At 46.8% G+C, this 26,771-nt stretch overlaps 1 protein-coding gene and 1 long non-coding RNA gene across 3 annotated transcripts in view; one reads left to right on the forward strand and one right to left on the reverse strand.

Moving 5' to 3' along the window:
- The window catches only part of LOC134552390 (kinesin heavy chain), a 48,231-nt gene extending 28,244 nt beyond the window's left edge, over positions 1–19,987 (forward strand). Inside the window, exons 15-25 of one of the 2 annotated variants that reach the window (XM_063401029.1) lie at positions 2,093–2,281; positions 4,718–4,835; positions 5,378–5,454; positions 6,433–6,542; positions 7,325–7,426; positions 8,013–8,073; positions 8,412–8,483; positions 8,990–9,094; positions 12,630–12,846; positions 14,634–14,747; positions 17,375–19,987. In XM_063401029.1, the coding sequence (XP_063257099.1) occupies positions 2,093–2,281; positions 4,718–4,835; positions 5,378–5,454; positions 6,433–6,542; positions 7,325–7,426; positions 8,013–8,073; positions 8,412–8,483; positions 8,990–9,094; positions 12,630–12,846; positions 14,634–14,740 (1,158 nt within the window). In that variant the 3' untranslated portion in view covers positions 14,741–14,747; positions 17,375–19,987. The remainder of the gene's footprint in view (positions 1–2,092; positions 2,282–4,717; positions 4,836–5,377; positions 5,455–6,432; positions 6,543–7,324; positions 7,427–8,012; positions 8,074–8,411; positions 8,484–8,989; positions 9,095–12,629; positions 12,847–14,633; positions 14,748–17,374) is intronic. The other variant, XM_063401030.1, reaches the window with a different exon arrangement.
- On the reverse strand, positions 17,538–23,205 carry LOC134552392 (uncharacterized). Its single transcript, XR_010080852.1, has 2 exons — positions 23,077–23,205; positions 17,538–22,784 (listed from the first exon to the last, which is right to left on the reverse strand). It is a non-coding gene; the product is annotated as an uncharacterized LOC134552392 (long non-coding RNA).
- Positions 23,206–26,771: the final 3,566 nt, after the last annotated feature.

Genomic DNA, 26,771 nt, shown 5'->3' on the forward strand with positions numbered 1-26,771 from the left:
TGTCCCCAGTCCCTCTGCAGCTCTCCTGGAGCCCCTTCAGGCCCTGGCAGGGGCTCTGAGCTCTCCCTGGAGCCTTCCCTTCTCCAGGGGAACATTCCCAGCTCTCCCAGCCCAGCTCCAGCCCTGGGAGCATCAGGAGATGTGGGATGTGTGGTTCCAGCAGTCCTTTCCCCAGGACATTGTGTGTCAGTCCTGGCTGAGGAAGGCACTGCAGAGCTCTTTGTCTGCCTGGGAGAGGCTCAGTGTCTGGGCTCACAGTAATTCCCAGCTCAGGTTTTGGGGCCAGAACCCATCTGGGAGTCACTGAACTGATTAATGGGGTGTCTGGATTCCCCCCAAAACAACTCACACATAGCCCAACTCCTTCCTTACTGGCATGACTCAGAATTCCCAGAACTGCCCTCTGAGGTGGCCGAGTTTTGACCTGAAATTTGATGCAAATTTTGGCCAGCCCTGCTTTGAGGTTTGCCTTTGTGTGGCTCTTGGGGTTTGGGGGTACAGTAGAGGAGGTGGCTGCTCACTTTGTCACATTTGTAGAAGAACAAAATGCTGATTTCAGAGAAAAATTTGTCTGGTCATTGCTAAATGGCAGCGATGGAAACCTTCCATGGCCTGCCAAATCTCCTTGGTGGTGTTAATGCCATCTGTGTCTATTTAAAACCACAGGAAAATCAGCAGTGGTTAGAAGTGGCTCAGCTCATTTTTGAGATGTATGAAAACTCCTCGCAGGACATTTTTGTTGCTTTTAGTTCCCTTTCTGCTGCTGTCCTGCCGAGCCTGTCGTGGGTCAGCAGGAGCTGCAGCCTGTCCTGCTGCAGGGGACGCAGCCCCTGTGCAGATCCCGGCTTTGGAGAGGTCACAGCAGCCTCTGGTGGCCGTGGGAGCAGGGACTGGGAGGGGAGATCCCTGCAAATGGAGGCAGCTGGGTACGAGTTTCTGTAGGAACCGAGATGTCAGCACTGCAGGGGACAGCTGGCAGTGGAAATCAGGCCACACCGAGGAGTTTCAAATTTGTTGGCAATTAGCAGCTCCTCCAAGGGTGTCTAATCGCAGAGCAGACTGAAAATTTGGGAGGAAATCTCATTTTTCAGGGTTTTTGGGAGAAGAAGCAGCACATGTTCCCTTCCCTGTGGCAGTGCTGGGAAAAAAAAGGGGGAGCAGATGAAGTTGAGCTGTGTTTCTGCCCAGGGAGAGTTTGTTCAACTCCTCAGTGGAATATCCTGAGCTGGAAGGGACCCACAGGATCATGGATCCAGTCCTGGCCCTGCACAGACACCCAAAATCCCACCCTGGGCATCTCTGGGAGTGGGATCCAAACTCTCCTGGAGCTCTGGGAATGTCACATTCCCTGGGGAGCCTGGGCAGTGCCAGCACCCTCTGAGGGAAGAACCCTTCCCTGATATCCAACCTAATACCTGGATATGATATCCCTGTAGGATATCCCTTCACACAAATGTGAAATATACAACATAAAGCAAAACAAAACATACAAGATAAATAAAAATAAAATATGCAGGATAAAAGGACAAATCAAAAATTCTGAAGGAAGATTTCTCCTTAATATAATAAGCCAGCAGGTTAATTATAATAAAACTCTTTGCTTTGTGAAAGGTCCCAATTCTGATTTTTTTGGCCTTCCAAATATGAGTTTTAAGTTTTCAGAAACAATTCTTACTCTTCTCCAAACTCTCTTCCTAAAATGACCCCTGGCCTGTGGAACAATCCTAAATCCCATCTGCCCTTCCCAAACCTCTCTTCCTAAAATGACCCCTGGCCTGTGAAACAATCCTAAATCCCGTCTGCCCTTCCCAAACCTCTCTTCCTAAAATACCCCCTGGCCTGTAGAACAATCCTAAATCCCATCTGCCCTTCTCCAAACTCTCTTCCTAAAATGACTCCTGGCCTGTGGAACAATCCTAAATCCCATCTGCCCTTCCCAAACCTCTCTTCCTAAAATGACCCCTGGCCTGTGGAACAATCCTAAATCCCATCTGCCCTTCCCAAACTCTCTTCCTGAAATTCCCCCTGTCCTGTGGAACCCCCCAACCCCCTGGCAGAGGTCCCAGGGCAGTGAGCAGCCCCGTGTGCTCAGTTGGCAGACGTGAACGGGGTGATCGAGGAGGAGTTCACCATGGCCAGGCTCTACATCAGCAAGATGAAGTCGGAGGTGAAGTCGCTGGTGAACCGCAGCAAGCAGCTGGAGAGCGCGCAGATGGACTCCAACAGGAAGATGAACGCCAGCGAGAGGGAGCTCGCCGCCTGCCAGCTCCTCATCTCCCAGGTGGGTCTGCTCCTGCCTTCTCCCGGGTTTGGGGGTCTCCCCAGCCTCCTTCCCATGGAATGGGAGTGCCAGGAGCGAGGAATGGCCTGATGGAGCAGGGCGGTGGCGCCTTGTTACAGCAGTGAGGCCTGGTGGCCTCTCTGGCGGGCAGTCACCTAAGGGCAGAAATGCCTGGTCGTGGTGACTGGGCCAAAATAACCCTTCTCCTGCGCTTGGACCCTCGCTTATCTCCCTGTAAGACAATAGGTCACTTTCTACCCCGACTCATACTATTGGACCCCTTTTCAAAACCTCGGTACGCTATAAAAACCCCACTTTTCCCCCAGCTCAGTAGAAGTGCTGTCCCCTTTATTAGCTTTATGGAAGAAACTAATAAAGATTCATCTGTGGAACTCCATACGGCGCTTCTCCTCTCTCTCCCTGTGTCTGCCAAGGCACCTTAGCAAGCTCATGAGCTGAGACTCACTGCAAAAGAGCTGATCACTGCTAAGAGCTGAATATCACTATAACTAAGCTTGCTAAGTGTTGCCTGTGCCCGGGAGCTTTGCCGGAGTTGCTTGGGCAGGGGTAGGTGCACCCCTAGCCAGGAACAACCAAGGCAGCCGAGACCGACCGAAGCTACCGGGAGAAAAACAAAAGCGCCTCTTGGGGGTTCTGCTGTTTGCTCTCCCTTCTCTGGTTCCTCTCTATTGCACCCCAGCAGGTGTTCCCATGTTAGGAACACCTGATATGTGGTGTTATAGCATCCTTTTCCCTTAATTCATTACACCAACTTAAGGAGCCGTTGTTAACAGATCTGTTTCATTAAAGACTTTGTTATCTCCCCCAGTAAAACAGATTGCCACGAAATCCATTGGAAAAAATTGGGTTTTCTATCCCTCCCTATCTGTTTGTCTGTGATGTATTATGCAAATCAGATTCTTAGCGGATTTGCTACATTTAATGGATCTGAAGTGGCCTTTGGTGGCAAGGAAGAAGAACCAGAAACTCCTGTGCTCTTCCCACCACAATTAGCCCAATGCCAGGACAAAGGCACCTGTTGGATCTTTGAGCTGTTCCTCAAGAAATGCAGCTATTTTCTATTGGGCAGCTTGCCAAAACCCCTCCTGGATCACTGAATACTTGAGGGAGCACAGAGATTTTCAGGGCTTTTTGGGGTGTCTGAGCAGGTACAAGGGACCTCCCTGCACCATGCACGGCTTTTACTCTTTTGTTTAGTATGGTTTGTTATCTTCTCTTTAATTAAAACCTTTTTGCTGTTTCAAAACACCTCTGATCAAGCCCTCTCAGGAATTTTTCTTAAGCATTTCTGGGAGGCTGCTGGCATCCCTCAGAGCTTGATCCACCCTCGTGGGGCTCATCACAGGCTGGCCTCACGCAGAATTGTGTCACCTCCCCCTCCCTGTTTTTCAGCACATCCTGGGGCTGTGTCCTGAAGCTCTGGCAAGGTCATGCCCTGCTGATGTGTTTTATGGAATAGCACTGAAATTCCTCCCTGGAGTGGTTTCCTCACCATGAATTTGTTGATCTCTTTTCCAACCCGGTTCATTCTGTGATTCTGTAATCGGTAGCTTGGATTGCTTTAAAAGATCACTGACCAAACCTTTGGGGAGCTCCCTGGATCTGCTCTGTGGGTGCTGCCAAGAAAACGAGGCAGCAAGCTGCAAAATACCATGGAAAACTTCCTGGGATAGAAATCCAGAGAGCAGGAGAGGTTGTGAGTGGGTGCCAGGGACTGGCTGTGGAGAGGGGCTGGGGGCTCTGACACCCTCCCCTGCATGGACATGGACATGGGAAGGGAAAGGCATCATCCAATCTCCTCTATTTCATTCCCTAAGTAAACCTGGGGCAGGGAGAGCCCCTTTTCCTTCAGCAGAATGTCTTTGTTAAGTTCTACTCAAATCTTTTTAATTAAGGTGCAATAATCCTGAAAGCACCTTAATTTTTATCTTCAAATTAGAATATTTTAATTCCATTTTGAGTGTTTTCACAACAAACTTCTCTATTTACCCATAAGCCCTTCCAGTTCAGAAGGTTGTTGGCAAGAACAAAACCATTGGGGTGGCTGGGGAGAGTCCAGCTGAGCCTCTGCAGGTTGGAGATCCCAAAGCCACCCCAAGGCTGGTGCCAGCTGGTTTGAAAAGCTGCTGCTGTTGGTTCAACACCAACAGGAGGTGTTTAACACCATTCCAGGGATGTTTTGGGATTACTGCCTGAATTCCAAATCGGGCTGCTAAGTGTGACCTCTAAAAACAGAGCCTGCTTTGGCCTCTTGGCTCCTTCCCAGATTTCTGCTGTGACTTCTCCGAGTCACCACCTCTGGATGTGGAAATGTTTTGTGTTCTGGTTTGGCTCCTCGATCTGGGACGGTTTTTCCTGAGTTCCTGGGGCACGGCTGTGCCCCTCTCACCTCACTGCTGTCCCTTGTCTTTAAAGCACGAAGCAAAGATCAAATCCCTGACAGACTACATGCAGAACATGGAGCAGAAGAGGAGGCAGCTGGAGGAGTCCCAGGACTCGCTCAACGAGGAGCTGGCCAAGCTACGCGCTCAAGGTACAACTTTGGGACTTGTGCTCGTCATTTCGGTCCTAGAAAACTCAGTTTTGTCTTCTAATGATGTGAAAAATATAAATCCTTTACCAAACAGCACCAATCAGTCTTGCTAAACATTCTGTCAAACTCTGGGATAAAGATTTATCTAAATTTCTGTTGTCCCTCTGCAAAATCCCTGCCCTGTTCCACACGGGGAAGTTGTGTCTTTCCCAGCTGACTTCGTTTTTAAGGTTTGCTTGGTTTTCCCCTTCCAGTTTAATGTGGAAAATGTGTAGGTATCACAAGAAGTTCTTGTAGCTTTGCTAAGCTCCTGGGTTATATAAATTTATAATTTATGCAGCCTTGAAATCATTCTGGTTTCTGCACAAGGGATTTTCCCTCTCTGAGGTGGGGACAAGACCTTTTTTATTATTATTTTTATCATCTCCTGCATTGTTAGAACAGAATCTTTATTGCATCTCCTGGAATAAAATAAAATTTATTTAAAAATTGAACATTTATATTTAAAATTTAAAATTAAAACTGTCTCCACCTCTAAACAGAAAAAATGCACGAAGTCAGCTTCAAGGACAAGGAGAAGGAGCACCTGACACGACTCCAGGATGCAGAGGAGATGAAGGTATTTTGGCACAGTGGAAATTCTGAGGGAATTTCTTGGTGAGATTCTTCACTGGGGTGGAATTTTGTCTTCCTGTTCACATGGCCAAAAATTACATTGATTCACCTCTGTGTTACATTAATTTTTTGCTGCTGGATCTCCTGAAAGTCAATTTGCTCAGTGGTGAATGAGGTTGCTGGGGTTAATATAATTTAGGTACTTATAAATTTGATTTTAAAAGAGGTTACTTCCCCAAAGTTTGGCTGGAATTCTGATTATCTCCTGGAAATAATAATAAAATATATAAAGCCATTTTCTGGTATTTTTTCTTTGGAATGCCAAGAAATGTCTGCAATAATGAGTTGTTCTGATGGGGCTGCAAATTGCAGGCAAGGAAAAATACAGTTTTACAAGGGCAGTGATAGAGGTTTGCCAGCTGCAGAACTTTCCCCTCCATTATAAAAATTTTAAGTGATTAAAGCAGTTGTAAAGTGATTAAAGCAGTTGTGATTAAAGTGGTTGTACCTTACAGCTCCAAGGAAAAAAAGAGTATCTTGTGTTTGCAATCTAAAGAGATAAATCGAGCTTTTCTTGCTGCTGAAGGCATATTTACTCCTAGCATTTAAATTTAAATAACAATTTCAGTGGCAGGGCTGTGGATAAACAAACCTCAGAGGTTTGGGGTTTATTTCTGTCACAGGTAGAGCTGCACAGGTATTTCCTGGGTGAATAAACAGGGGAAATAGGAGAGGATTGCTGTAAAATCAGTGTCAGTCGTGGCCAAGCCCTGCGTTTTTGCAAGAAAATGAGTCACAATTGTTGTACATCTGTTGCTAAAATCTGAATATAACGCTTGGATGAGCAGGCACAGGGTTTAGTGGTTACAGAAGGAAATGCCAGCAGTCCCTGGATGGGTTTGGTGGTTTCCCCCCAAATCTCGAGGTTGCTGAGGGGAGCTGTGTCCCTGCCCTGTTCTGATTCCCGCTCTGGTGCTTGCAGAAGGCTCTGGAGCAGCAGATGGAGAGTCACAGGGAAGCCCACCAGAAGCAGCTGTCCAGGCTGAGGGATGAGATCGAGGAGAAGCAGAAAATCATCGATGAAATCAGGGAGTGAGTTCACCCTCTCCGTCCCTTCCTCTGTCCTGGCATGGCTTGGGCTTGGTTTGGTGAGGTTTGATTGATGTTCCTCTGCAGGTTCTGTCCTTACACGCAGCAGCCAACCCTGTAATTATTTCACAGGGTGGATTACAGTGCCTAATTCTTTATTGGGGAGCTTTAACAAGACCATAAAATTACAGAGAGTTTAAAAAAGGTTAACGTTGCACCTGCAGGTCAGTAGGTGAGAGGAGCTTGGAGGAGAGCAGGTTTAAAGGATCATGGAATCCTTTGGGTTGGGAAATGCCTTTAAGGTCATCGAGTTCAGGCACCACTGAACCACAGCCCCAGGAAGGTTTTGAGACCCAGACCTTCTGAGAGTCTGGGTGACTCCAACAGCTCCCATTCTCACCCATTTTTATGTTTTTTCCTCACCAATGTGAGTCTGTTATGTTTTGCTCCTGTATTCTTTTTCTAAAATCTAGACATTCTTTTATCACATTTATTGTGTGGCCAAAGAGTAACTGTAGGGAAACAAGAAAGCAAAGCAGAAAGATGCCAACAAGAATTTGTGTCCTCCTTTAAGGCAAACAAAACAAAGCACTGAATTTAGCTCTCCAATATTTTAAAATAATGTCCTTCAGGTTCTTTATGCTTCATTTCCTCCAGGTTTTTTCAGTAGAGAGTTACAGCTTTGCTTTTTCTCTGCCCAATCCCATTTTGTTGGTGGAGATTTGCCCTCCCTTCCTCCTGGGGTTCCGGCTGAGCTGTGCTGACTTTTCCTTCCACATTTCCAGCATGAACCAGAAGCTGCAGCTGGAACAGGAGAAGCTGAGTGCTGATTATGATAAATTAAAAATTGAGGACCAGGAAAGAGAAATGAAACTGGAAAAGCTCATGTAAGTGCACAGTTTCCTCACTTGGTATCCCTGAACCTCTTCCTGTGTCCATGGAAAATGTGCTAGGGAGAGGGATTTGTGTAGGAATATTCACACTGAAAATATCATTTCTGTGGCAAAGTCAGCAGGAACTACTGATAAATAATTACCAATTACTCTATTTTTATAACACAGGCTTTTCAACAGTGCCTTTGATAATTGCCAAGAAGAGTTTATTGGAGCTCTAATTTTATAAAATATCCCAGCAAGTGTTAAATCTCTCATTCATTAACACACAGCAAACCAAGCATGAAAGAAGTTGGGAATTTTTGGTGGGGTTTTGTTGATTTTTTGGGAGTTTAAAATCAGATGTCTGAGTAAAAACCTTTCCTGGAAATGCAAGAGAAAAATCCCATGTGTGGACACAAAGATGGGGGTGGTGAACCAGCCCTTCCACGTGGTAAAATTGGATATTTGGGGTAGTCAAAAGCAGAATTAGAGATGTACAATTTGCTGCCACCTGCAGATGTGCTGCTCCAGGTGGATGCTGCTTGAGTGTCCCCTGTTTTTTTATGGCTGATTTTTGTTCCATGTTGTGATTTTCCAGACTCCTTAATGATAAAAGAGAACAAGCAAGAGAAGACCTTAAAGGGCTGGAGGAAACAGTGGTAGGTCTTAATTACACTTTATTCAGCTTTTCCCCCTCTGTCTGTATACCCTGGTGATTTGTCTTTTAATTTTTGAGTAAACACCTTTGAACTACCTAAATTAAAATTTTAAAAGTGGGGTTTTTTTACAAATTTTGGAGAAATTGTTCTCTTCAGTGTGGTTTTGGGGCTGGATGGGGTTTATTTTGTTGCATTCAGAGTGATTCCTAGAGAGAGAATCCAGAGTTCTTTTCTCCTGTTACCGACTCAAATCCAGAGAGATTTTACACCAGAGCATCTACCATGTCCTAGTTATTTGTGCTTTTTAAAAAAATATTGTTTTGTTATTTTTATTCCAGGCAAGGGAGCTTCAGACTCTTCACAATCTGCGCAAATTGTTTGTCCAGGATCTTACCACCCGTGTTAAAAAAGTAAAACTCTGCTCTTTTAAACCCAAATCCTCTCCTTTTTTTGCAGTATTCTTGTGATTTGCTAGAAGCCTTTAGTGCATGCAGTTACAAAATGGGATAATGCCTTTGTTAGTAGCAGTGAGAAACAAGATTAAAACTGTTCTGATGTTTATCAGTTTTTATTTGGTCCTAATTTGATAAGGAAACTGTTGGTGGTTCAGGGAAATGAACTTATCCAGTGCAGTTCATCTACAAAATTCTCAAAGATGATGAGCTTCAGAAATTATTTAGTATAACCTGATTTTCCTATTCAGGATCCCCCCAAAATTTTTCAGTAAAAATAGCTTGGTTTTTTTGTGTAAGGGGAAATGCGATTCCTAAATATCAAACCAAGAGTTAAAATAATTTCTCTTAAATTTGGGGCTCTGTAAGACTTCTCTGCCTTTGGGGAGCTCAAATTTGCCAAAGAGCTGAGCTTCCCCTTGAGTTTGTGCTGGCCTTGCTGAGTGCTGCAGTTCTGTGTGCAGAGTGTTGAGCTGGACAGTGATGATGGAGGTGGAAGCGCTGCGCAGAAGCAGAAAATTTCCTTTCTTGAGAACAACCTGGAACAACTTACAAAAGTTCACAAACAGGTAAAGGCTCCCTCTTCCTCCCCTCCCTCCTTCCCCTCCTTCCCCTCCTTCCCTCTCTCCATCAAAAAATGCACTTTTCTAACATTTACAAGGGAAGGTAACCAAAATTACTGTGCTGTCTGAGGGAAAGGTACCCACTAGACTCGTTGGCATCAGGAGTCAGAGCTGCTCTTCCCACTCCCTGTACTTCTAGGAATGTGGTAAATAAGGAAATTTTTTTTCTGTGAAAATAGATCTGGTTTGGCACTAGGAAATACATAAAAATAGCTGTTTTCTGGATTGTGTGTCCCAAATGTGACTCTTGGCCTGAAGCTGCTCGGAGGCACCTTGGAGGTGGTTGGAGTGGATTCAAGCAGCAGAGTTTTCAAGGAAAACAATGGAATTGGGGTTTTCTGTGCAGCTGAAGGGCTGGTGCCTCCCTGGAGTGCTGGGGTTGGTCATTTCTGGGCTTGTCCATTTCTGTGTTGTCCCTCCTTCATGGAATTCTGGTTTCATACAATCCCAGGTTTGGAATTAAAGCCCATCCACTCCCATCCCTGCCATGGGCAGAGACACTTCCACTACCCCAGGCTGCTCCAAGCCCTGTCCAGCCTGGCTTTGGACACTTCCAGGGATCCAGGGGCAGCCACAGCTTCTCTATCTCCCCAGATTTAGGGAGAAATTCTTCCCTGTGCCAGGGCCTCCCCACCCTCACAGGGAAGATTTTCTCCCTAAAATCTCCCCTCCCAGAATGTTGGAGCTGTGTCCCACTGTTCAGGCACACAGCACAAAACACGAAAGCTGTTTTGATTTCTTTTTTGAGCAGTGATATAACACTGTGCACTGCACTCTCCTGAAGCTGTATTAGTGACCCACACTCCCAGAACTGCTTTAATTATTCCTGTGGAAGTGCCAGAAGAGCAGGAAGTGCTGGACTGTAACAAGTGCCCATGAAGGTTTGGGGGTTTGAGATTCCCAGGGAACAGATGGTTTAAAGACCTACTTTCTAAATGTGGAAACTGGGACATGTTCAGAGTGGTTTTTCTTTTACCATTTTGCCTCTTTTCTTGCACTTGTTTCATGCATCTGCTGGGTTTCAAATACAGATTTTTATAGCTCTCATTAGCGTGTATTTACTCAAAATCAAATTGGAATCCACATCTTGTAGGAAACTTGGAGAGAAAAGTGACATTGGACTTGATACCATCCTGCCTGCATTTTGTATCATAACTATTTCACACAACAAGGGTTCAGCACTTGCAGAAAAAGCACATTGTGACAATGTTTTTTTAGTTTGTTTGTGGTTTCCTCCAGCACTAAGCCTGGCCCAGCAGGTTTAAAATGTTCTGGTTGTTAAACAATGTGTGAATGTCAGGCCATGCTGTTGCTTTGCTGTATTATTAATGTGGTTGTTAATCCACTTTTCACTCCACAAAAGGGAGAGGCACTCCTTTGCAGCAGATTTCTGTTGACTTCCAGCAGTGGTGTAATCTGTTCAGTAGAAACTCTGATGGATTTTCTGCCCGTTTGTATCAGTTTTGTGTTTATTTAAAATCAATCCTCTCTTGGCTGTTGCTGCATGAGAAGTCAGATGTGATTTGTATAATTGAGAGACTTTGCTCAGGTTCATCTTAAACTGAGCAAGTGCATGAATTCAAAGTTGCATATAGTCATTATATTAATAGTTACAGGCCTAAAAGTGATTTCTTAGTGAAATTTCCAGTGTTCCCACATGGCTGAGTGGGGAACACAGAGGTAACCACATCAGAACCTCTGGAAGTGATGAATTTGGGGTGATCCCTGGTGCTGTCTGTAGATATATTCAAGCATTATTATTTTAAAATAAGGAGGTGATCAAAGATTCACAAAATTTTCTGTGTGCTGAGGAAATGCAGAGTTTCTGCTGCACTTTTTGAAGTGTAGAGAAGCAAATCTGGCTATCAAGTGCTCTGCAGTGGCAGAGTTGGTCCTGGAGCCCTCATCTTTCAGGATCAGCTCTGTGGAGTCTTGTTGAAAGGAATAAACCCTATTTTTCTTTGATCTTTCTGGACAATTTAAATGCGTATCACTCCTCAGCCAGACAAGTGAATTTTGTGAGTAAAACTGAGCTTGGCTGACAATCTCAGGCACAGGGTGGGAGTGCTGGGGTGCCCTGTGTGGGGTAAGGAGCTGGACTTGATCCTTGTGGGTCCATTCCAGCTCAGAACATTCTAAATTTCTCTTTAAACTGAGCTTTTCACATTAATTTCTGAAAGAAACCTTTTTAATTTTAGTTTTTTTAGGTTTAATTTTAGTACCTGACATATAGAGAGCATGGTGGCATTTTCTCCCTCCTTGTGAGGGAACTTTTCCCACCATTTCTCTGAGGAAGTTTTTTGATAACTTCTTTTGACCTTATTGGTGCATTCCAGATTGGGACATTCTAAATGTCTCTTTAACCTAAGATTTTCACAATAATTTCTGAAAGAAATACATCAAATTTTAATACATGAGGTGTGGAGAGCAACTGGTGGCATTTCCTCTCCCTGTGTGACGCAACTTTTCCTGCCATTTCTTTGAGGAGATTTTTTTCCGTTTTCTTTTGACCTTATGGGTCCATTCCAGCTCAGGACATTCTAAATTTCTCTTTAAACTAAGATTTTTACATTAATTTCTGGAAGAAACCTGTTTAATTTTAGTACAGGTGTGGAGAGTAACTGGTGAAGTTCCCTCCCTCCTAGTGAGGAGACTTTTCCCGCCATTTCTTTGAGGAGATTTTTTTCCGCTTTCTTTTGACCTTGTGAGTCCGTTCCACCTCAGGACATTCTAAACTTCTCTTTAACCTGAGATTTTCACATTATTTTCTGGAAGAAAGCTGTTTAATTTTAGTATCTGACATATAGAGAGCATGGTGGTGTTTCCTCCCTCCTTGTGAGGGGACTTTTCCCGCCATTTCTCTAAGGAGATTTTTGCCACTTTCTTTTGACCTTGTGGGTCCATTCCAGCTCAGCACATTTGAATTTTCTCTTCAACTTCAGCGTTTTTATATTAATTTCTGAAAGAAACCTGTTTTATTTTAGTACATGACATATGAAGAGCATGGTGGCGTTTCCTCCCTCCTTGTGAGGGGACTTTTCCTGCCATTTCTCTGAGGAGGATTTTTGAGAACTTCTTTTGACCTTATGTGTCCATTCCAGCTCAGGACATTCTAAATGTCTCTTTAACCTAAGCTTTTCACAATAATTTCTGAAAGAAATACATCAAATTTTAATACATGAGGTGTGGAGAGCAACTGGTGGCATTTCCTCTCTCCATGTGAGGTGACTTTTCCTGCCATTTCTTTCCACTTTCTTTTGACCTTGTGGGTCCATTCCAGCTTGGTACATTCTAAATGTCTCTTTAACCTAAGCTTTTCACATTGATTTCTGAAAGAAATACATTTAATTTTAATACATGAACTGTGGAGAGCAACTGGTAGCATTTCCCCCCTCCTTGTGAGGCGACTTTTCCCGCCATTTCTCTGAGATTTTCTCCACTTTCTTTGACCTCCTTTTGTTCCGAACCTCCTTCCCCACAGCTGGTACGTGATAATGCAGATCTTCGTTGCGAGCTTCCGAAGCTGGAGAAACGCCTTCGAGCTACGGCAGAGAGAGTTAAGGCCCTGGAGAGTGCACTGAAGGAGGCCAAGGAGAACGCCATGCGCGACCGCAAGCGCTACCAGCAGGAGGTGGATCGCATTAAGGAGGCTGTGAGAGCCAAAAACATGGCCCGGAGAGCACACTCCGCCCAAATCGGTGAGGACACGTCTCAGGGTTGTTGTTTCCCTGAGATTCTCCTTGGGGTTGGTGTTCCCCAAGGTGCTCAGGGTTCTCCCAAGGTTGCTGTTCCCTGGGAGTTTCCCCTGGGTTGCTGTTCCCAGAGTTAATCAGGTTTTCAGTCTTCTCTTTGCCCTGGGTGTTTCACACCAGAGGTAGAGACGACAAGCTGAGTCCCCAGTGCACATTTCCAAGGTTGTTTATTCTTCATTATCTCAGTTCTTTCTCAGCTCTGCCAGGCCTCCCTGGCAGGGAACCTTATCTCAGTTCTGTCCCAGCTCTGTGAGGCGTCCCCAGCAGAGCAGGACACGCGGGGGACTGGGCGGATCAGAGAGCCCCGCACCTTATGTACGGTACCCCTGACCCAACCACTGTCCAAAATGCACTTTTTATTTACAAAATTGTACCAATACCTACTACCTATGCTAACATGTCAGTTCTACTCTAAGCCAATCTCTAAAACCCAACTCAGCACAAGATGGGGGACGAGAGCAAGAACAAGGAGCACAGGGGCCACTCCCAAATTCCTCCATCTTGTCTCTTCAGCCCCATATGCTAAGAATCCTAATTTCTATATTTATATTCTACAACAAACCATCCACTACTTATTTTAAATTCTTAGGGTTTGTGATTCTTCCTGCATGTGAGTGTTCACTCCCATGGACAGGAATCAGAGGCAGTGTCCTCCTGGGACCTGTGTGGGTCTAACTGAGCCCCCTGGACAGATCCCAGACCCTCCTGTCTGGTCTCCAAACCCTCCAGGGTGGCCAGAGGGATGTTCTAGACTCCAACAGACACGGAGCTAAAGGGGCTGCCCACCTGCCTCAGGCTCGGGCTGGTTGCTGGGGGTTGAGTGCAGGGAGTAAAACACAGGAGCTGCTTCTCCTCTGCTGCACAGGAATCTTCAAAGGCCTCACTTTTTCATGGAATCTGCCCCACCTCGAGTTTAAAGAGGCTCTGCTGTTCCACTGGGTAAATAAAGGGCATAATGGGTCCTGTGTGCCCTTCTAGTGACCTGAAAACTTGTCTCCTTAAATTAGTCGCTCACTTTCTTCCTCCTCCTCCCCCGACACGCTCTCTCTCTGCTTTTATTCTTTTCTTGCCTTTCTGGACCTTCTCCCTTTCTCTTTTTTTTCCCTGATTCCTCCTCTGTGGGATTTAATTCCAAAAAACCTTCCATTGTAAATCCAGGTACTGATATATCTCTGAGGCACAATGCAATGTGTGCACACAACAGAGGAATGGGGCAATTCTTGGAATGTTTTGTTGGAATTGCTAAAGGAGAATGGTTTAGATGGAGATGGCAATATTGGGGTATCCAATCCCGAGGGAGAATCACACAGCACAAAGTGTCACCTCCTGAATGCTTCCTCTTGTAGGGAGCCATCCAAGTTTTGTCTTGACATCTTCTGGAGTGGTGCAAATTGCACATAAAAAGTGCCTCAATGCCCCGCTAAGTGACTTCCCTCTGTTGTTACACAGTCCATAATGTTTGCAGATCCAATACAGGGGAAGGTGGAAGGGCTCTGCCGGCAGGAAAATGGCTCTGCCAGCAGGAAAATGGCTCTGCCAGCAGGAAAATGCGTGTATTTGTTGTTGGCCAAGGCAGGGAGTGCTGTGATCTGCACAGCTGGATTAGAAACCACGCTGCCAAGCACAGCTCTGAGTTGGGAAACAATGAGGTTTCCCTCGGAGGAGAAGGGGAGGTGGAAAGCTAAAATGTGAAAGCTCAAATGTCTTGTTTGGTGCCTCCTTTCCCTCTGCAGCCAAGCCCATCCGCCCCGGCCACTACCCAGCGTCTTCTCCGACGGCCGTCCACGCCATCCGAGGGGGAGGGATGTCCAACTCCAGCTACTACCACAACACCAAATAAACGAGAGGTAAGGCCAGAGTAACTTACTCACCTCTTCTCCCACGGATCACTCAGCTCCATTAGATTTCATCTCGCTTTTAGGAGACCCACAGCAATTTTTTTTCTATTTTCAGTAGTTGTTTGCTGATAATTACAATACTCATTAATTGAGTGCCTGTTAAGGGGCTTTGCCAGCTGCTGAGGTTTTATTTTAATGACTTATCACTTACAAGTTTTTTAAAAACCGCTCTGGTAAATCTGGACCGAAATTCACACATAAAGGTATGAAACTCATGTAGTAAAAATGCAGTTCCAGAGGTTCCTTCTGCCAGCATCATCTGCTTTCTGTGTTTCCATGTTGGGATTTTCCAGCCTGGAATAGGGGCAGAGCAGCTGTCAGTGGCAGCAAGAGGCATCTCCAAATTTGAGCGTCACCATTTGGCACATTTTGCACTCTTAGCTCACTTCACAAAAAAAAACCAACCCTAAATATTTTACTTTAATTTCCATGCCTTGAGGGTTTCTCCTAAGCAAAAGATGAGCAGCATACTCCCATGAGACTGTTCCATGGACTCCATCCTCCCATTTCTTTCTTGAAATGCAGATCATTGGAGAGATTTTATATCTGCATTATTTTAGATGATCGCTTTATGCCACAAACATGCCAAGAGCCTGATGGCAGTGAGTGGCTGTGAAAAGCAGCCTGGGGACAGCAAACCTGTCCCTCCAAGTCTGGCTTTTTGCCCTCTTTGAGGATTAATTCTGTCTCACGATTCTCTTCATGGTCTGTGGTCTCCTTGAGGCATTCCTGAGTGTTTTCAGCTTTTTTTTTGGGAATGTTTCATGTCAGGCTTGCATGCCAAGCATCCATCACGCCACACTCAAGCTGTTATTGTGCTGGGGGATTGTTCCTGCTCATTGTGTTTGCCATGAGCTTCCAGCAACAAATCCTTCCTCTAGGGATAAATTAGGGCAAGGCTTTGCTGAGTGGTTTTGTCCATTCTGGTCTGAAATTGGCTTTTCCACCTCATGAGTGAGGTGCTGTCCATCTGCCTCGCTGCATTCCCACCTCTGTGACCTGGCAGAGGGTGGGATACAGGGCCCTGTCAAAGATTTCTAAACATTTCTTGGAACAGCTACTCTGAGGGGAAATAGCTGCCACCTACCTCAAATAAATGCACCTTTAATTTACCAGCTGCAGTGAAATGAAGAGTCAGACTCAAACAGGCCACACAGGTCAAGTGAACAACTCTAGATTAATAAAAGTCATTAATAAAATAACCACGCTTCAAACTAGATGAGTTTGTAATAACAAGATAGGACTGTGGAAGTCAAGAAAAAGCAATTAGGAGGCATGAAATACCAGATATTTCAGATGCTCAGGTTGAGATTTGAGGGTTATGGAGATGAGCAGGTTCAGGCCATGTTGCAGATGAGCACCAGGGGAAATGAGGCTGTAGAAAAAGAAGATAGATCTCAGGAGAAACTGGATAAAGTTACAGACTTGGGGTTTCTGGAAAAAATTAGGAAAAATCTGAAAACCAAACAGCAGCCCTACAGGCTGGAATGAAACCATTTCAAGGGTGTGTTCTAGATTTTTTGCTCCCATCCAGAAATAAAGTGTGGAAGGTGTAGTCTGGGAAGGCTCAGAAGTGATTGGAGAAGGTCAGTTCTCCTCAGTTTCAATCCTTTGGTTAAGAATTTTATTGGCAAATTCCAACTGTTTGGCTGCCAAAATTGGGAGTATCTGAGTAATCTGAATTCTGAGCTTGGATGGAAACCCAGGGGTCTGATAAGGGTCTTAGTAAAGGTGCTACCAGTGCAGGAAAACTTCATCCAGATTATTTCCTGATTGTGGCTGAGACATTCCTGTGCTCTGCAGAAAGTGCTTTGGAGTGAGCAAAACCCTTTTTTATAGTCATTTAACAGCAGAGAGATAAAATTGAGGTGCCTATTTCAACATTTGCTGAGGAGAGATTTATCTTGTGTTCATTCATTATTCACCATGAAGATAAAAGACACTTAGGGCAGTTAGACTGGTGAGTGGTTATGATTGATTAACTCAGTAGATGGTAGAGAAAGAAACGTGGGTTTTAATAAAATGTGCTTGTCTAAGTGCATATATAACATTATAAAGTACATTTTTATAATATTATCATGATATTATATATAAAATACTTTGGATATTTCTGTAAACAGTTATTTTATATATGTGTATATATATCAGGAAAAGATTGAAGGATTGAAGAACAGAAGGATTGGTTTGAATTTGGATTTTTTCATCCTTTTGATTTATAATTTTCAAACTCTGCTGCTGTTACTTTTCCCCCCTTATTACATGAACTAAACACACAACAGCTCTTCAGCACATCCAACGAGCCAAGAGAAATTAAAGTAACAGAAAATTAAAGGGGGAAAAAAAAGTTAGACCTTTAGATAGTGTTTGGGTGAGATACAGCTCCAGGCTACAGGTGGCAGAGAGCAAATTCCATGAGGAGAATTGGAATTTTGTGAATGTTGTGAGACCCAAATTCCATAATTTTATTAATGTGCCTGCGGATTCATCTCTGTGGTTGCTGCCCATCCCACTCGGGTGCTCTGCTTTCTATTCCCCCAAATCCACTGATTTTCCTCCTCTTTCTCTCTCTCTGGCAGGTCAGTTCCACTTAGCATGTTAAGGACTGTCATTAAGTCACATTAGTTTCTTTTTTGCCCCTCTCCAACCCGCTCCACGTCCCGTCCATCCCGCGCTCCCCACGGCGACGCCCGCTCCAGGTACTCCGAGCTTCGTGTCCGGCTCAGCTCCTCCAGATCCTGGTCTGGAACATTCCCACCTCAGAAAGGATGATAGGGAGTCTGCCACTCCGAATTCCACCACCCCTCGGCGCTGCTTAGGTTGGGGCTTCTCCACTCAGAGTGATGCTTTCTTTTTCTTTTCCTCCGTTGGCATCGGTAATTCCCGACTTCTGGCATCAAGGAATTAATTATTCAATGACCAAGTGCCATCGAAGGCAGGTGATTGTGCTCTGTCATGACTGATTTCCTGTATAATATACATATTGTTTTATATTTTTAGGGGATGAAAATGTGCTGCTATGTGGTTTAATTTTACTGCTTAACATTTTCGGAAGGAAATTTCCCCAAGGAACCATTTGTAATATCCTGATTTAAAAAAAAAAAAAAATCTTTGGACTGTATAAAATAACCTTTATTGCAGTACCTGGTAAAGAACAAACGGGATGCAGAGAAATCTGTTAGTATAGACCTAGGATTTGAAGTTGGGTAGTTCCATGAATTTATCTGTGTGACCTGTTTTAAAATTAAGCTCCTGTTTCCTTGTAGTTCTCCCTACAGTGGTGGGTTTTCCTGGAGTGGGATGGCTTAGCCACGTGTTTGTAAGAGTCGTTCCCTAGGAATTTTTGAAGGATTTCAAAATGCTGTGGAAATCTTGCCTTGGAAAATCCAGCAAGCATCTCCCCCCTCCCCCTTTCCCCAGAAAAGCCCTGATCCGTTCACACCGGAATTCAGATCCCAGAGGGAACAGTCCCCTACCAGAACAAAGGAAAATAAAATCCTCCAAACCCTTCCTTAAAAAAAATCCCAAAGGAGGTGAGAGTTGTACACTCGAGCCGACCTTTGCAGACCAAATTTGGGATTTTTTTTGCTGGGGTGTGAGGAGCCAATGCCAGGGAAAGGGAATGTCTTTCTCAGCCACTCTATCCACTCATCCTCTGGAAGCAAAAGGAAGAAAAAGCGTTCCTTGGATCTTTTTGGATGTCTCAGACAGCAAATTTCCATCTTCCCAGCAAGGGGGCACTGCGAGTGCTCCGGGAAGGTTCTGCTGGCAGGCAGAAGGTGCTGCTCCTCCTCCTCCTCCTCCCTCCACATCTCCTGGGCAGGTGGGACCACAGGGAGCCGGGATTCCAGGGAGGCTCCAGGAGGCTGGAATTCCAGGAAGGCTCCGGCCAAGTGTAGCCCTCTGGTCTTCTTTTGCAGGCGTTTGTTCTTCTTTGAGATTGATTGGGATTTTTTTTTTTTTTAATTTCTGAATGTGTAGGTGTAGAACTCTTTAGTTCTGTAGAGAGTTTTGGAAGATTGTGAGTTGACTTTAGATATTTTTTTCTACTGAAATTAGGGTGTTGCAAAGTAAGTTGAACTTAATTTAAGTTTTGGGGTTTTTTTTTGGTTTTTTGGGTTTTTTTTTTAATGTTGCACTATTTTGGGGGAGCATTTTGCTAAACTTATTTAATGAAGTTGCAGATTTGCATGTATTTAATTTATTTTGTATTTTCCAAAGTTTTATATTTTCTTTCGTTACGTGCATGTGCACTGCCAGAAGAATGAACTGTGAACTCGCCATATGCAATCTTTAATAAAATCACTAACTCAGAACTACTCTGTGCTACCTTACCAGCTGGTCAGAGCTGAGGTTTCTACTAGGAATTAAAAATCCTCTTGTTTTGGTTCTAGGAAACGATCCCAAGCTTATTTGCTGTCGATTTTTTTGTACTGTAGGCAAACTTTTTGTTGTGTCTCTCAGAGTTTGGTACGGAATTCTACTGTAAACGCAGCAGAAAGGTCTGGGTTCCTCAAGGCATCACCGGGAGATTTTTGGGGACAGTTCTGCCAGCTGCCTGCAGCTGCAGGGGGAAGGGAACTCGGACACCTCTTCCTCGTGCTGGTGCTGATCAGCCAGTCAGTGCCACCAGCAGCAAAGCCAGGAAGTTTCTCCAAGTTCCCTTTCACACCAACGCTGCAGGAGCACCTTCAGCAATGCCCCAAAGATGCCTTAGGCTAAAATCCTCAAAATTGAATACCTGAGATATTTAACAATTGGAAAGGGTGAATGAATTCTCAGTTGAACATACTCTGCTTGTATCAGTTTTTATTTTTGAAGCCTATTTTAATTAGGCGACTTCAGTTTGTATCGCGTGTTGTATATTCAACTTTTGTACCATTTTTAAGGCTTTCACATTTTATACCTGGAAAGGAAAACCACACCTCTGCTCTGCAGAGAGCAGAACCTGTCTCTTGCTGTTTCCTGACCCCATCTTCCTTTCTTTGCTCTTTGAGTGTTGTGTTCTGTTTATTCCAGGCTCATCTTTAAAGTCGTGGTTTGTACAGCGCAAATGAAATTTCACATCTAGAAATGTCATGCATGGGACAAATTCGGGTGGAAATGCCATTCCCGAATGGAAAATGGATTTCAGATGGAACTAAAGTGCATATTGTTCTTTTTGCTAGTAATTAAAAAGTATTTCTGGCTCACTTGAGCTTCTCTTAATGATATGTTCAAATATCTTGTGTTTGTCTTTGAGTTCATGTTTCACTGACTTGTTTTCTGGAAAGCAAGGAAAGTTTTAAGCTTGGAAAGACCTTGGCTGATGCATTTTTAAGTTTTGTATTAAACTCAACAAGGGTGAGATTTGGATTATCCTGAAGATACTTAAAAATAAGTCACCAAAAAGATTTTGCCACAGCACTCCCTGCCCACAGAGCCTTGAGTAGCTTTTCAATTTCACTTTATAAAGCCTCATGGACTAAGATGCACATTTGCCTGAAATCTTTATAAATTAAAGGATCATGGAATGGTTTGGTTGGAAGGGATTTTAAAGTTCTGCTGATTCCAGCCCCTGCCATGGCAGGGACACCTCCCACTGTCCCAGGCTGCTCCAAGCCCATCCAGCCTGGCCTTGGACACTTCCAGGATCCAGGGGCAGCCACAGCTGCTCTGGGCACCCTGTGCCAGGGCCTGCCCACCCTCCAGGATTCCTTCCCAATACCCCACCTAACTCTGCTCTACGGCTTGAAAATAACCAAAATCAAGAATTTTCATTTGAACATGGTTTTATTGGAAGAACTGTTTAAAAAAAACGGTGATGAAGGTCCAAAAGACAAGGGCTCACCAGATTCCCGTTGCTGGAGGAGCAATACCTCACATAACCACGACTGAATTACTCCTCCACGGGGCAGGGGAGGTGAATCAAAGGGAAACAAAAGGGCAGGATAATCTGAATCTCCCCTTGCTTTGACTTTTGTCTCACTGTGCCTGTAGGACCCGCGCCGGCGCCGTCCGCTGTGCGGGACGGCAGCACCGCTCCCACGGCGCTCTGTAGATTTATCCCTGTCTAGTCTGTAAAGTGTGTAACGTGTGCTGCAGATGTGTATTCTCTGGGCTCTGTGTATCTTTACAGTAGTGTTCAATTTAGGAGAAAAAAAACAAAAAACAAACGAACCAAAAAAAAAAAATAAATGGTGGACACGTTTTGCTGGTAACAAGGGGAATTTTTTTTTTTTTTTTTTTTTTTTTGCCATTGCATCAGATGATGCTGGACTGTACTAAACTTTTGATTAGCAGACCCGAACCCTCCTCCTCCCCCCAGCCCGTGGAGAGAAGTGTTTTATCTTCGTGCGGAAGTTCTGTCGGAGATGGATGGATACACTGGCAGACTGCATGATGTATCATTCGAAACCCGTTACAGTGGAAAATAAAACTGAACTGAACTCTGCCGTGTGGGCCTGGTGTGACACGGGACAGGGCACTCCGTGCAGCAGTGACAGCTCCCTGTGACGGGGACAGCACTGAGGGAATGGCCGGAGCTGTGTCCGGGCATGTTTTGGGTGGGTTTCAGGGAAAGGTTCTTCCCCCAGAGGGTGCTGGGCACTGCCCAGGCTCCCCAGGGAATTCCCAAGGCTGCCACAGCTCCAGGAGAGTTTGGATCCCACTCCCAGGGATGCCCAGGGTGGGATTTTGGGGGGTCTGTGCAGGACCTGGAGCTGCATCCATGATCCTGTGGGTCTCTTCCAGCTCAGGGGATTCCATAAAATGGATTTCCTTAGCTGCCAGCTGAAAGAAGGAACAGCCACACTCTCCAAGCCCACACCTAACACACAAAAACTCTTCGTATCCAAAGCACCAAAACGCCTCAAGTCAGCCTGAAGTGACATTTGGGCCTAACCAGCTCCTGGAAAGAAGGTTTGAGGCACTGTGGAGGCACACGAGGCTCCTCTGTGCTTCTCTCCAAAGCTTTTAGCTCCATTTCAGTGTATTAAGCCGAGCTCTGAATTAGTGCAATTTGCCACAACAGGTTTCTTCACATCAGGACAAAACTGGGGCAGCGTTTTTCCCCAAACCTGTGGGTTCCTTCCTGCTCAGGAGATTCCCTGATTCCATGAGTGACCCATTCAGTGGAACCACACTCCAAAGTGGGCCAAGTCCACGCTCTGGGTTTCAGCTTTCCTTCTAAACATGTAGAAAATAATTCACAAAATGATAAAATCCCAGACTGGTTTGGGTTGGAAGGGACCTTAGAGCTCATCCCAATCCACCCCTGCCATGGCAGGGACACCTCCCACTATCCCAGGCTGCTCCAAGCCCCGTCCAGCCTGGCCTTGGACACTGCCAGGGATCCAGGGGCACTGATTAAAAGATTTCGGTGACTGGGGAATGAACACAGCAGAATTTTTAATTGTTTTAATAAATAATTTCACCATCTCTACTGCCTCTCCACAGATATATTCCTTCTTCCTCTTTTTCGTTAGCCTGGGGGATGACAGGGAGACTCTTCCCTCGTGCATGTATTTCCATTTTTATAGGAATACTACACTCAGTGTCCTTGCCACTTCCCTAAAGTCATACTTGGGAGCTTTAGAAACAGCTTATTTCCAGTAATTATTTCTCGGAGCATTTCTCAATTAAATCATTACTTTTCTCCTCAGCAATGCAAATTCTGGCTCCCCAAGGTTTCTGTAGGAATGAATCGCTCTCTTTTTTTGTTTTGTGTTTCTGCTGAGTAGACTCCTAGTGAGGATTATGTGGTTTCTGCACCATAAAAGCAGAAGCAGACTTATAAATTGGTCCAGTAAAAATTGGAGTCGATTATTAAAAATTATGAATAATTTTTGGATTGGGAGAGATTTTGGTTTCAGTGCGTAAGAGGCACTTCCCCACCTCTAGAAGCTCCTGCAGGATGAGGATGGCTCCACCCGGGCAGAAGAGGCTTTCCAGGGTAGATGGTTTATACGAAGGACAGCAGATGGGAAGTCCAAACATTCCCCAAAAGTCCTGCGGAGGAAAGCAAACACTGCAGGGTGCCAGAGCTTTTTCCATGAGTCAAAAAATATTCACCCTTCAAGATCTCCTCGATAAAGCTCATGCCTGGAGGATGAGCTCAATTACAGAGCAGACTGTTTGCAAGTGCATCCCTACAATTTCGTTTTCGGAATGTGGGATTGCAGCAGTTAATTAACTCCATGAAAACAGCACAAATTGCTGTATCCATTTCCAAGATCCACCTTTCGCAAGAGCGCAGCGAAAACAAAGGAATGGGAGTTGCAATCCCTAGAAAAACACTCACCGCAAGGCTGCCGCTCTTGATTCAAACACTTCTCAGCTCAAAGTGAAACACTTTAAATTTATCTTCCGGCAGAGCTGATCCCAAGGGAAGCTGCGTTTATCCTAAAATGAGGATTTTAGGTAGCTCGGCATCAAGGTCCCTGCTGCTCACCTCGATGCGCTCTGACGGAAAACCAACGCGCGGGTCCCGGGGCAGGGGGTGTCGGGGAGGTTTCAGTTCCAAGGGTCCCCGGGGGGTTCGGGAGTCGCCCCCTCTCCCCTCGCAGGTGTCGGGGTCCCTCCCTGCCCGCAGGTGACACCGCCCCGGGGGCGGGCACGGCGTGTCCGAGGCGCCCGCTCCGCCCCGGCCCCTCCTCCGCCGGCACCGCCCGCACGGCCGGGGGCGAACATCCCGCTGTCCTGGAGCTCCCGTGTCCTGCTGTCCTGGAGCTCCCGCGTCCTGCTGTCCTGCTGCTGCGTGTCCTGCAGTTCCCGTGTCCCGCTGTCCTGCAGCTCCCGTGTCCCGCTGTCCTGCGGCTCCCGTGTCCTGCTGTCCTGCGGCTCCCGTGTCCTGCAGCTTCCGTGTCCTGCTGCTCCCGTGTCCGGCTGTCCCGGTGTCCGGCTGTCCCGGTGTCCGGCTGTCCCGGTGTCCGGCTGTCCCGGTGTCCCGCACGGAGGGTGAGTGCGGGGAAGGGCCCGGGAGGGGAGCGCAGAGCGGGGCGGGCTCGGGGCTGCGGGTCCCGCTCTGCCGCCCCAGGGGATGCTGAGCCGCGTCCCGGCGGGAGCGGGCAGTGGGAGGTGGCACCGGAATCGGGATGTCCCCAGCCCCACGGGGAGTGGGAGGTGGCACCGGAATCAGGGTGTCCCCAGCCCCACGGGGAGTGGGAGGTGGCACCGGAATCAGGGTGTCCCCAGCCCCACGGGGAGTGGGAGGTGACACCGGAATCAGGGTGTCCCCAGCCCCACGGGGAGTGGGAGGTGGCACTGGAATCTGGGTGTCCCCAGCCCCACGGGGAGTGGGAGGTGGCACCGGAATCAGGGTGTCCCCAGCCCCACGGGGAGTGGGAGGTGGCACCTGAATCAGGATGTCCCCAGCCCCACGGGGAGTGGGAGGTGGCACCGGAATCTGGGTGTCCCCAGCCCCACGGGGAGTGGGAGGTGGCACCGTAATCAGGGTGTCCCCAGCCCCACTGAAGAGCGAAGTGGCACCAAAATCAGGGTGTCCCCAACCCTACAGGGAGCGGAAGGTGTCACTGAAATCAGGGTATCTCCAGCCCCAGCAGTTTTGGGGAGGTGGCACCAAAGGAGGGTGTCCCCAGGCCTGCTGGTTTTGGGGAACAGGAGGGAGTACCAAAACCGGGCTGTCAGCAGCTCTGGTGGGGGAGAAGGAGGTGGCACTGCAAACAGGTGTCTGCAGCCCTGGCAACTTTGGGAGCAGTACATGGACCTAAATCAAGGTGTCCCCAGCCACAGAGGAAGCAGTGGGGAGGTGTCCCCAAACCCGGGTTGTCCCCAGCAGCTGTGGCACTGGCAGGAGGGACCCAGGCTGTGGGAAGCGCTGGGTGTGCAGCGTCAAGTGCCTGGGACCCGGTTCCCAGCCTGAGTTTAACAGGTCCCTTGTAAAAATGCAGTTATTACACATCTCCTGATGATTATAGAGCTGTAAAAGGAGCTGGGCTCCGTGTTCCGCAGGTGTGGACGCCAACCTCGGGCTCTTCAGCAGTGGGGCTTCACCGCAGGAAGTGACAGAGCACCGTAAAAATGTACTTAGTGCAGCAAAAAGTGTGGGTGAAAAATACAAACTGCCCACCATGAAGGCTGCACAGGGAGCTTGGATGAGGGCCTGGAGTGGCAGGAAAAGGGGGAACGGCTTCCCACTGCCAGAGGGCAGGGCTGGATGGGAGATTGGGAAGGAATTCCTGGCTGGGAGAGTGGTGAAGCCCTGGCACACGGTGCCCAGAGAAGCTGTGGCTGCCCCTGGATCCCTGGAAGTGTCCAAGGCCAGGCTGGAGCAATCTGAGATAGTGGAAGATGTCCCTGCCCATGGCAGGGCTGGACTGGGATGTGTTTAAGGTCCCCACAACCCAAACCATCCTGTGCTGCTGTAAGAGGTGCTGGGCTGACTCTGGCAGGCTGGAAAAGCGCTGCCTGCAGCGCGGTGTTTTTCTTCAGAATAGACAGAGGCTTCTGGTACCTATTCCCTATATCCAGCTGCATCTCCTTGTGCTGGATCAGGCTGTCAATCCCTTGGAACGACAACCAGCAGCCCTGTGGGGATCACGGGGATCGTGAGCACCGAGGGCTCAGTTCTGCTCGAGGCCCTGGCTGCTCTGCTGATGCAGGGACTGAAAACAGTCCTGGGCTTGAGGAGTGCACGTGGCTCATGCAGACAGGGCTGGTTTGCAAGGCCCGGCTGGCTGATTCCTGAGGGCAGTCTCAGGAAAATGGGATTTCCCATTGTCAGAGGGCAGCGTAGCCAGCCGCAAAGGCAGAGATCAGAGCAGTCGCAGAGCCATGTGCTGCAGCCTCCTCCAGGAGCGCCGTGCTGCTAATCCCAGATGCTCAGAGAATGAGTCAAGTTTCTCTCCCTCAATCAACATGTTTTCTGTTGAAAATCATAAATCATTAAGTGTTGAGATCTCTGTTTCTCAGGTCACTTTTGAACCTCTAAGTTTTCAAGCTTCCTCCGTGACTTTGAACCTCCCCGTTGTCACACCTCTGCTTGGATGAGTTTTTAAGGAAAGGACAAAAAGATTAAAGGTTTGTGATGACAAAGAATAAAGTTTGAGAACACAGAAAGTTTGAGAGAAGGAGAATTCAGAGCTGACTCCGTCCCTGTTTTGTGTGTCTGTGCCCCCTTGCCCAGCCAGGCCCTGTACCTGCAGTGCAGGTGAATTCCAGAGGTAATTGCAGAGGGATGTTTTATGGCAGGAGCAGGGGAGTTGTCCAGGTTGTTCTACAGCCTGGTGATTCATCAACCCTTGCATGGTGATGTTTTACTCTTCCACTCAGCCCACAATTAACTCGGTTACCAGAGCTCCCCCTCTTCCCGCCGTGCCTTCCTCGCTTTAAGTCAATTAGTGCTTCCCAGCGTGATAATTGCTCTGCGCATCCTCTCAGGGTGACATCCCTTCCCGGGGGGATAATCTGCAGCCTCCAGCCTGGCTCTGGCAGGGCTCTCTCTCCGAGCTTTGACCTCTGGATGATGGGAGATCCCAAAATCCGCTTGCACGGGATGGATCCCGCGGGATGGATCCCCGAGCACTTGGGATGGATTCCCTTTGTCCGGCAGGAGGAGGAGGGAAAGCACGGCCAGGCTGGGGAGATGTGGTCACTGGGTCAGGGGGGTCATTGCCATGGGCACCTCGAGGTGCTGCAAGGAAAAATAATCCATTTTAGAGGAACAGGCAGCTTTTCCTGCACCCTTGGGAGCTCTGTCGGAGAGACACCTTGTTAACTCAAGGCTGAGGAAGGTTATCCCAATGGTTTCCTGCTTGGCTTTCCACTTCCAAAGTTTCAGGTGTGAGAGAAGAGAGAGGGAATATTTCCTTTTATCCTGTTTATATGCTTGTGGTAATTATGTAGGAGAACCCTGTCCGGAATCAGGAGTTCCAAACCCGGGTTGCAAAGCAGAAGTGGAAGATTCCCAACCCATGGAGGATTCCCTGCCCCTGGAAAAATCCCTTCCTGTGGCAGAGGCTTGGAACAAGATGAGCT

This window comes from Prinia subflava, chromosome 6 (genome assembly GCF_021018805.1).
Source record: "Prinia subflava isolate CZ2003 ecotype Zambia chromosome 6, Cam_Psub_1.2, whole genome shotgun sequence".
Lineage (NCBI taxonomy): Eukaryota > Metazoa > Chordata > Aves > Passeriformes > Cisticolidae > Prinia > Prinia subflava.